Source organism: Panthera leo, chromosome B1 (assembly GCF_018350215.1).
Source record: "Panthera leo isolate Ple1 chromosome B1, P.leo_Ple1_pat1.1, whole genome shotgun sequence".
Taxonomy (NCBI): domain Eukaryota; kingdom Metazoa; phylum Chordata; class Mammalia; order Carnivora; family Felidae; genus Panthera; species Panthera leo.
Genome location: NC_056682.1, coordinates 22,388,342 through 22,399,462, shown reverse-complemented (window position 1 = coordinate 22,399,462; position 11,121 = coordinate 22,388,342). Strand labels below are relative to the sequence as shown.

Sequence of the window (11,121 nt, the reverse complement as noted above, 5' to 3'; positions counted from 1 at the left end):
CTATACAGTCGACAGTACAGCACACACACCCATAGGCACTGATCTCATACATCTCATATAGGCTGATATGCAAAGGATTCTTTTTTTAAAAATAAGTTTATTTATTTTGAGAGAAAGAGACAAAGTGAGAGGGAAGGTGAAGAGAGAGAGGGAGACAGAGAATCCCAAGCAGACCTCATGCTGTCAGTGCAAAGCCCAACGTGGAGCTCGACCAAACGAACCACGAGATTGTGACCTGAGCCGAAATCAAGCATCCAAAGTTGGATGCTTAACTGACTGAGCTACCCATGTGCCCCAAGGATTCTTTTTCATACCATCTTGTTTCCCATATGAAGGAAATACAGTGCAGTTGAGCACAAGGAATTAATAACCAGATGAATGCAGAGCGAGGCTCTAGAGACAGTCTGTCTACCTTGAGAATCCATTCTCTTAGTCACAATTACCCTGGAGAAAATCATCCTGTTTAACAAGCAGAAGGACATAACGTGGTAAAAGGCCATTTTCAGCAGGCCATTTCCAAGACAACATTTTTGCCTTTGCAAGTGAGAAGTAGGGAATCTACTACGTGGTTACCATTTGTGAAGTGAGACTTCAGGATATGAAGAAATACATAAGCCCTTTTTTGCTTATCACCATTACAGAGGGAATGGTAGAGCCATTCCCATAGTAGTACCACTATCTAATCATGTGTCCCTCTGGGTTGGGCTTAGGAAACTTGAAAGAGTATGTTCTTCTCAGGGCTCGATTGGATTTGGCTTGGCTTCGATAGCAGTCACTGGTCTTTCTGGCTGTATACTTAGTAGGATACAGGCCCTGGGTTCCTGGTGGCCTTTCACACTCTAAGACAGACTAGACCTGCATAGACAGACCTGTAGGGTCACTGACCCTTTAGGGCTGAGGATCTCTCTCTTTATCTCTCTGTCTTACCTCTCTTTTGCTGGTTGTAACCATTGAGGGACTTCATGAAAGATTCCAAAGAAGGGTGGCTGAAACTTGCTTCTGTGCTCAAGACATGTGCATGCTATTATTTAAAATAGAATGATTGCATGTATTTACATTTCAAACACAGTGTCTTAGAATTATAACAACTATTCAACTTAATTTAAAATGCATAACAAACTGAGCTCCATGTTGAAAACGACATGTTTGATCCACCAATTATCCACACACACATAGTGATGGCGGTCTGTACCTTTTCTCACATGCTCTGCTTTGAACTAATTTACGGTTCAGACAAAGTAACAAACAAAAAGTAAAACTGTCAATACATGAACACGTAAAATAATCGTGTTGTTTTTCTTTATCATCACATTACTGACCTGTATTGACCTGTAAATCTCCTGATAAGTTTTTCATCATGGCCAAAGTATGTCACGAACATTGCTCTCTAACAGCCAAGTTATTGCACATTCAGAGAATTTGATGGCCGGGTAAAATTTTTCCTCAACAAACGTGTATGGTTAGAGATTTTGCGAACTCGGCACAAAAAAACCTCTTCCCAATCCTCTCATTATTAAGACAGTAATTTAATTAAAATCAACTCAAAAGATTACAGAGAAGACAAAAATGACAAAACTTGTCATCTTGTGAAGGTATCAGCTGAGGTCAATGATTGGAAGGTGTTTCCATTATCATTGGCATTTATAATCCAGGAGCCTTAGACTTTAATCCGTTCCTTTTGATGCATGTCGTTATGTTAGAAATGCCATTTAAAAACCTAAAGAAGTTGAAATGGTTTAAATATAGACATATAGGAAGTGTGATGGCGTTCAGTATGTTTAACCAGTGATTTTAAACAATTCCTTTTCTTTAGACAAGATTCCTAATCTCTTAAACATTCACTGGACTGATTTTAATGCAGCAAACTTATAAAATCATTTTGCAACAGTGGTTTCATAAATGTGGAAGAAAACAAAACATTACAAAACGCAAGTGACTCCAGCATCTTCAGAGTGTGAACAGACTCTCGCACCCCACTGTTTAATTTTACATTCTTCGATAGATGATTCTCTCCCAAAACAAAACACTTCATTCAGCCAGATTGGACCGGTACCTGAAGAAACCAGATACAAATGCATCAGTAAACACGGTCTGGGGTTGATGTCTGAATGGGACAAAAACATTAATTGACCCTCTAACTTAAGACAAAGGTGCTGCTTATTATCTACATCCAAGTGCCGTGCTTTCTATTTGGATTCAAAAATTAATCTGCCCCGGAAAACCTGATATTCTGTCACTGTGTAAACTAGTAAGAGTACAACGTAGTAAGATCTATACCAAAGGTATATCCACAGCTCTATGAAATCACAGATAAAAGAATGATTGGTTTTAACAGATTCATTTTATTTTTAGAAATAAGAAGGGAAATAAGCTTTGCTAATCATAGGTATGTGCAATGACCTGATGGTCTGAGGCCATCTATATGAGGCATTCTCTGAAACATTAACAGGTACTGGAGTTCTTTTCTTAGCTTCTGGTGTAATGCTATTTACGTGTGCCTGGCTTACCAAATATATTACCTTTTTTTTTTTTTTTTTTTTTAATTTACATCCAAATTAGTTAGCATATAGTGCAACAATGATTTCGGGAGTAGATTCCTTGGTGCCCCTTACCCATTGAGCCCATCCCCCCTCCCACAACCCTTCAGTAACCCTCTGTTTGTTCTCCATATTTATGAGTCTCTTATGCTTCGTCCCCCTCCCTGTTTTTATATTATTTTTGTTTCCCTTCCCTTATGTTCATCTGTTTTGTCTCTTAAAGTCCTCATATGAGTGAAGTCATAAGATTTTTGTCTTTCTCTGACTAATTTCACTTAGCATAATACCCTCCGGTTCCATCGGCAATCAAAAAGCATATTATCTATTTTTAATTAAACTAAGTCTAATACAATCAGCAAAGGGCTTACAAACTATCCTGCAAAAAGACCATGGGTTATTAATTGCAAACACAGACAAACAACAACAAAATGACAGAGCTAATACTCTCTTTATCTTGAACTCTTCCCCAGACACATTAAAGGGTAAATGGCCATCAGCAGTAGGCTCCTTGGAAGATATTTAACCAACTAAATACACAGACTTCACTGCCACTTTCAAGAGAAGGACATTATTCTATCAATGAATAAGGAAAACAACTGCTTTTTGAAAGGAATCCATGCATGCCAGGAGAAGCTCATTTGAAAAATAATGTTTAGAAATGTTTTCCTGGTACACTCTAAAGATTTTCTGTGAGTGTCACATTTAAAAATTCCCCTTTCTTTTACACGTAAGAAATGGAACCTTTGAAAGACTTCTAAATGAAAGATGTGGGGTTTTGTTAAATATACATAATGCAAACCTCCTGATGTGTTTTTAAGGACATTTCATGCTATCAAGAAACTGATAATTTAGCAGCTAAATTTCCAGAAACCCCTTAGCAAGTCTGGTGGATGGTAAATAAATATCTTAATACCGTCAGCATAATCAATAATACATTTTCTTCAATTCAGATCAATGTGATGTTGAAAGGTTCTCTTTCGGTCAAAGAGCTATATAAAACATAATTAGAAATCACTTCAGCTTAGAAACAGACCTTGTGACTTACAAAACACGGTATTAAGTGAAGACTTTTTTTTTTTTCCGAAGAGGCCTCTATAATGGCATACATAATGACATTACTCATGCTGATTTTTCAAATATTCTATGAGTTCAATAAATAAAAGTTTCTATACATGGTGAGTGATGTGCATAATAATATAGTGGTGTGTGTACATATGAATAAGTTACAAATATTGGGAATTTTGGAACCACTTTGTGGATAACATTTGACCTAACTTAAAAAAAAATGGAGAGAGGTTTTCCACATGTATAAAAGAAGTTATTCCATAGAGTGGGGGCGCAAGGTAATGCTTGATGTATTACAACAGTCACCAGGATCCTGTCATCTAAAACACAAAGTACATTAATGAGGGGAGAGCAATCAAGGGGAAGCCTGTATAGAAAGCCAGGACCATGTTTACAATACTCTGAATTGTATATTGTGAGTCGCCAAAAGAAGTGACATCATTGGGGCACCTAGGTGGCTCAGTGGGTTGAGAGACCGCCTCTTGATTTTGGCTCAGGGTCATATCTCACAGTTGGTGGGTTTGAGTCCCGCACCGGAATCTGCCCTTAGTGTGGAGCCTGCTTGGGATTCTCCTTCTCTCCCCTCTCTGCCCCTCCCCAACTCTCTCTTTCTCTCTTAAACTTAAAAAAAAAAATTATTTTTAAATGTTATCATCAGAACTACATTTTAGACATGTATATCTGACAGAAATGTAGAAGTTGGATTAAAGAAGAAAGTCTGTAAACTAGAAGGACAGTTAATAGGATGTGTATGGAGAGATTTTTCTCTGAAGACTTGTGTTTTCATTTACTCTCAGAATTAGATAGGAAATGTTTATTTCCACCTATAATAAAATTGGGGCATTCTCTTAATCTTTGGATAATTTGTGCCTCTACTAGAAAGATCCAACCATGAGACAAAATTATATTTGGGTTCACGTTCTCAAGGTAATTCGGAACACTGCATTGTTCAGTTCATATAGTAGTAATTAAATCATTCGGGCCCAAACAATATTTCTATTAGAAAAGAAAGGTTTTCCTGGGCTGCTCAATTATAAAAGTAGTAACCTGAGAACTCAAGTATATTTTGAAATGTTTATAACCGTATTGAGCCTGTTTGACTTAAAATTTTAAGGCAGATAAAAAAGAAAAAGATTAGGGGAATATGACCTCAAAATCAGAAACCTTGCCAGGAATACATTTTTGTTCCCAAGGGGCTCTTACAAGGTATAGCCCCATCTTTTTTGTGTTTGTGAGTGTTCGTATGTGTGGGCGTGTCTGCACACGTGTGCTTCCTTGTAAATGTATAAAGTCTATCTAAATTTTTTGGAAGCCCCAAAGGGACTCAAAAATATCTGCAAATAATCACAACTGCACAAATCGTGGAGCTCTGCCCATGTCCACGTAGAAGAGAGCCAAAACAGTGGGACATTTCTACATTGTGTCTATTACACATACAGACATTCATAAAGTGTATCAACAAATGTAAGTAAAACTTTTGGGGACAGCATGGGTCTGTCATAACGGGAGCCCAAGAACGGGATGACTCTATGAGAGTCTCTGTTCCAGGGCAATGTGATGCGTTCACTCCTCACGTTGTAGGTTCAGTCACTGGATTTCGATTTCAGCAGTGCAGACATTTCACAATCCGGGGAAAAGAGAATTAAGAATGAGAATCCCTCCCCTCCGGTGGCTGGAGCACCAGCAGGACAGCCCCGCAGGGGTAGCACAACACGGAAAAGCGTCCATTCATGTGCTGATATGTGAACACAAATGTTGAGAAGCCTCCGTAAAGGAAGTCACAAATGTCAGAATGCCAAAGCTGTAGTAGTAATCGTGAACATTTAAGCCCGCTCTGTGACGAATTAATGATGTGGCTGAAAACGTTCCAAGTACTTTTAATCTGTTATCTCATTGAGTCCTCAAATAACCTTAAGAAGTTAAGTGCTCTTCTAGTGCCATTTGACTGTTGAGGAGAGGGAAAATCGAAGAGAGTAAGTAAATTGGGCCAAGGTCATGTAGCTAATTTCCACCCTGCATCTGCGTGGAGCCAGTGCCTTTAAAAAATGATTCACTGCAATCCCCTGCGTCGTTAGAGTCAGTCGTTCAGCAGATCTGTTTTGCCTGCCTCCCTGAACGAAGGGAATCGAAATCCGTTCCTTCTTGCACTGACTTCCAGCTTATGTTTTAGAGTAGATGAGGCAACTGAGATCACATACGTAATCGGCAGCAGAGTTGATACCCGTATCTAGAACCCCTACCTCCTATTCCGGTGCTTTTTCCACCAAGGACCCGGATATGATAGACATATTGGGCGATTCAGTAACTCTGGTCTTTAGCGATGTAGAAAAGATTCAGCCACAGTGAACATCCTAGGTCTTTTCTACACCTGATGTTTAAAATTTACGTCTTCTAATAACGCTGTAAAATAATGGCGGTTATCTCCATTTCACAGGTACATCAACTGAGACTCAGGAAAAATGTTTGCGTTTATCAAAATAACAGAATGACACCAAGAGACAGAACATGATGACATTTAAGACTAGGTACAATTCACTGACTGCACAGAAGCCCAAAGAGAGTTATAAAAATAATTTTCACAGATTTGTTTTAATTTTATATTAATATATTCAGGACTATTGAGCCTAAGGGAAACATGTGTTTAATATGCATCTTTCCATCTCATTCCAAATTGTTTTCTGCATTAAAAATTAATTCAAACGTAGCATAAGATTCATAAAATTTTACCTTGATGTAAACCTCAAAGATTAAAAAACAAATTTTATTTTTATTTCTTTACATAATAACTATTCCACAAGGAATTTGGATGCTGCTGCCGTCGCTGTTATTGTTTGTCTCTGAACTTTCTTTCTGGCTAGTGGGAAATTATGCAAAATTGAGGTGTTCAGTTTATTTTATACTCCTATCTATTTGTCATCCATCTATCTATTTATCTACCTAACCACGTACACATCTACAATTCCCTTTACCATTCGGGGGCTGGAAGGAGAGCAAATTGACTGATTTTGTGTTTCCAAAAGCAGACAGCTATCACTGTGTTGTCCACGGCTTCTGAAATTTTATGAGTTTGGTTTGTGATGCCTGGGAATATGCTCAACCGATGATGTCATTCCCTCATAATCTCTTCTTAAAAAATTACAGATAGGGATATCTGTTTCAAAGATTCAGATTTAATCTGCTGTCCAGTCCCTCACCGCTTTTCTGGGAAACAACAAACACCAAAAAGGTGATCATATTTCATGAGAGGTAGTATAGTGATGAGATTTCAGAGCAGCTGCCGAATAGGTGTGTGAGAAGCAAAAACCGCTGTTGGTTAAAAGTCTGAATGAATGTTAATTAAATCTAGTCATGGCTGGGTGATTTCAATCTGGATTACTTTAAAGACTTCTAGTTGTGGGGCGCCTGGATGGCTCAGTCGGTTAAGCGTCCGACTTCAGCTCAGGTCATGGTCTCTGGGTCTGTGAGTTCAAGCCCCACGTCGGTCTCTGTGCTGACAGCTCAGAGCCAGGAACCTGCTTCAGATTCTGTGTCTCCCTCTCTCTCTGCCCCTCCCCCACTCACATTCTGTGTGTCTCTCTCTCTTTCAAAAATAAATAAACAATAAAAACTAAAAAAAAAGACTTCTGGTTGAGAAGTCAACAACTTCTTCAAGAAAAAAGCCTTTTGTTTTGTTTTTTGGTGAGGTTAAAAATCAAAGGTGGAAACGGAATGGGAATCAGAATTGAGAATGGGTAAACTTAGACTGTAGTTGTCAATTCTAGTTTAGTGGTTCTGAAGAAGACACGCATTTTCCCTGTTTTAGCATAGATGCAGAATAAGGAGGTGGGCTGATATAGCTCTGGGATTTCATTTACCTTTAAAATTCTGTGATTCTAAGATTTTAAAGAAGCTCTTTGGAAATTCTTCAAGATAACGAACTTAGAAGGATATTCTGTCTAGCGGAAAGAAATAGGTTAAGGTGCAAATCTTGTCTCCCCCCCCACAACCACCATAACCATTGAGCAAATTTGGGCAGGTTTTGTGACAGCTCTGTTAAGTTGACTGACTTTCTCTATGCAGACTGGGGCTATAATATCTATTCTCACAGGCAACGTGAGCACTAAGTGATATCGTATAGTGTGTACTTGATTAACAATATTACCCCATACTTCGTATTGTCTTTGTTACCATAAGTAACAAAACAGATGTGTTAAGAACTCAGTGGGCTCCAAATCAGGTTCCATAATACCCAGCAGCCAAACATCTACCTTTTATTTTATTTATTTTTTATTTTTATTTCCATTTATTTTTTAATTTTTTTATTAGAGAGAGAGCATGAGTAGGGGAGCGGGGCAGAGGGAGAGAGAGAAAGAGAGAATCTTAAGCAGGCTGCGTGCTCAGTGCGGGGGCTCGCAGGGCTTGATCCTGCGACCCTGGGATCATGACCTGAGCCCAAATCAGGAGTTGGATGTTCAACTGGTTGAACCACCCAGTGGCCCTAAGCATCTACATTAAAAAAAAATTTTTAACGTTTATTTATTTGTGAAGGAGAGAGAGACAGAGTGTGAGTGGGGGAGGGGCAGAGAGTGAGGGAGACACAGAATCCGAAGCAGGCTCCAGGCTCCGAGTTGTCAGCACAGAGCCTGATGCGGGGCTTGAACCCACAAACCCTGAGATCACGACCTGAGCCCAAGTCAGACACTCAACCGACTGAGCCACCCAGTGTACCTAAACATTTACATTTTAAAACTTCCAGTGGGCAGGGGTCAGTCTGTAAGAATTTGAGTTCTGAGTCACTGATATATTTTATAATTGAGATTTTACTCGCATTCACTGAAGGGTCAGTTCAGAGGTACAGTGATATTTTTGATCTCCTTCCATTTATTCTTGTAATTTAAAAACTTCCACTTGGAAAATTGATTATGAAATGTGAAAGGGGTAGTAAAAAAAAAAAAAAAAGATGATATTTATGTTTAGAATTTTCTTTAGTTTCTGCTTTCACGTTTGGAGCGGCAGCGCAAACTCCTGTAAACTTAGAAGACGAGTTGGCTACCCCAATCCAGCTCCAGCTTTCTGCATCAGCAAGAACTGATGGGACAAACTCCTGGAGCACCACCATGGTCGGTAAAGCTCGTTCAAGTTCGCTGCTGGGAGGCCACTGGAACAAGAGACTGGAAAGCCTGGCAGGCAGAGAAGTGACTCCCTCACCCTGCACTGCCCCGTGCAGTGAGCAGGAGCCACTCAGTGCTTCCTTAAGTTTAACCTTTTGGTGTACTCAAAAAAAAAAAAAAAAGAAAAAAAAAAAAGAACATTCCACTGTATGCAAAAGGTGCATCCAAATAAAAGAACCTATTTAAAGGAGTGAGCTTTAAGCTTTATTCCTATAAAACATTTTGCCTGCAGCTGCAAAAGTAATTGTTTTTAAAGCTAACAAGGATTATCTTGGGTAAGTCAGGTTTGCTGTTTTAAAACCAGAAGGGGGAGGAGGGGAATGACTATGTCCAGAATTGTGTTTTTTTCTTTAAGGGGGAAAATACAAAGGGTATAAATTTAAACTTTTTTCTTCTTGTTTCAGTTCTGGGAGTAATGTACAATATAGTGTTGATCTGATTTTTCTTACTTCCCCAGGGAACAAGTAATTAAAACCTGAATGCATCTCTCTCTTTCTCTCCCCTACGCCCACCTCCACTCATATTTCTAAGTTTCCTTTCCAGTCTCTATCCTGCGTTCGGAATTGCCTTTTCTTTTCCTCCTGAGTGGAGGAGTTGAAACAGCTTCACATAAAGAGGTTGTTTGCCGTGTCTAATCCCAAATCCGCTTACAATGTAAGCCCGGTTCTTAAAATACAACGTACAATGAAGCAGATCATGAAATTTATTGCTCAGGGTCTTTTTCTTCAGAACAAATAACCTCAGTTCTATTATGTCTCCCAGATCAGCTTGCTTCCTTATTTTAAAATTCTCATAATCATCGTTCAATTGTTTGGTATTGAAGTATCCACAGAGAGGTGAAAAGAGCAGGGTCTTGAGAAGAGTGAGGACAGGGTCGGCTTCCCCACAGAAGACACTCCTGCGGTCACACTTCTGTGGAGTACAAAGTCACATTCAACTTTGAGCCCTGGAATACCCCTGATGTCATCGACAATATGGTACTGATCCTTTCAAAGAGGATGGCAAATACCTTTGGAATGATACAGTTGGAGCCGTTGCTTACAGTGATCTATGCCACCATATTGAGCGATGCTATGAGCCAGGCTTTGTGTTGAGTACTTTCTGTATGCCAACTCATTTAAGATTCAGAATAAATCTGATGGGGTTGGTGCTATGATTCTCATTTTATTGGGGGAAAAAATGCAATCTGAGACAGAAGTAGCAGAGTTAAGGTTTCATCTCATATCTCCTCAGTTATAAAATTCTTAGTCTTTCCAATTCACTTCAGTAGGCAATTAAGAATGTTAAAGGAAAACAAAATTCAGACATGCCTGGTTGTTTCATTATAACAACTCTCTAGTATCATGTATAGAATCACCAACTACCGTGAAAACACAGCCTCACTAAAAACGGACCCTCATCTTCGAGAAGTAGTCAGTTATCCAAACAAAATATGAGAGAACTGTCTCCATACAGCCCAATGATGCATTTCACATTAGACTAAATTCTATTGTTTTATTACTTATTTAAATGGAAAACATATTCTTGCCAGGATTTCAGAATACTTATTTCTGTCTTTTCTTAATCCCTGAAGATACAAGCAGGAAGAAGGGCTATAGGGACAAGAATACTTTACTTGTGAGAGTAGGCCTTAATGTTAATGCAAGCTTAAGACATCTCTAACTTTGTGTTTACCACCTATGTTTGGAACTCAATGGAAAACAGCTTTGTACATCGTGATATTTATAGCAGCATTAACAACAACAGCCATATTATGGAAAGAGTCCAAATGTCCATCAACTGACAAATGGATAAAGAAGATGTGGTTTGTGTATATATATTTAGATATGTGTATATATATATGTGTGTGTGTGTGTGTGTGTGTGTATGGTTTGTGTGTATATATATGTAATATATATATATATATATATATATATATATATATATAATGGAATATTACTCAGCCATCAAAAGAATGAAATCTTGCTATGTGCAACAATGTGGATAGAACTAGAATGTACTGTGCTAAGCAAAATAATTCAGAGAAAGACAAGTATCACATGATTTCACTCATGTCGAACTTAAGAAACACAATGATGAACATAGGGGAAGGGAAGGAAAAATAAAATAAAAAGAGGGAGGCAAACCATTAGAGACTCTTAAATACAGAGAAAAAACTGAGGGTTGCTGGCAAGTGTTGCATCGAAGGGATGGGCTAAATGGGTGATGGGCATTAAGGAGGGCACTTACTGTGATGAGTACTGGGTGTTACATGTAAGTGACGAGTCAACTAAATTCTACCCCTGAAATCAATATTACACTATGTGTCAACAAACTAAAATTTAAATACAAACTTGCACAACAAGAGAAAAAAGCTTTTAAGTGTAGGG

At 38.6% G+C, this 11,121-nt stretch overlaps 1 protein-coding gene across 3 annotated transcripts in view; it reads right to left on the bottom strand.

Moving 5' to 3' along the window:
• Positions 1-244: 244 nt before the first annotated feature.
• The window catches only part of MSR1 (macrophage scavenger receptor 1), an 82,554-nt gene continuing 71,677 nt past the window's right edge, over positions 245-11,121 (bottom strand). For all 3 annotated transcript variants that reach the window (XM_042934401.1, XM_042934402.1, XM_042934403.1), the window contains exon 10: positions 245-2,053. In XM_042934401.1, coding sequence (XP_042790335.1) covers positions 1,920-2,053 — 134 coding nt within the window. In that variant the 3' untranslated portion in view covers positions 245-1,919. The remainder of the gene's footprint in view (positions 2,054-11,121) is intronic.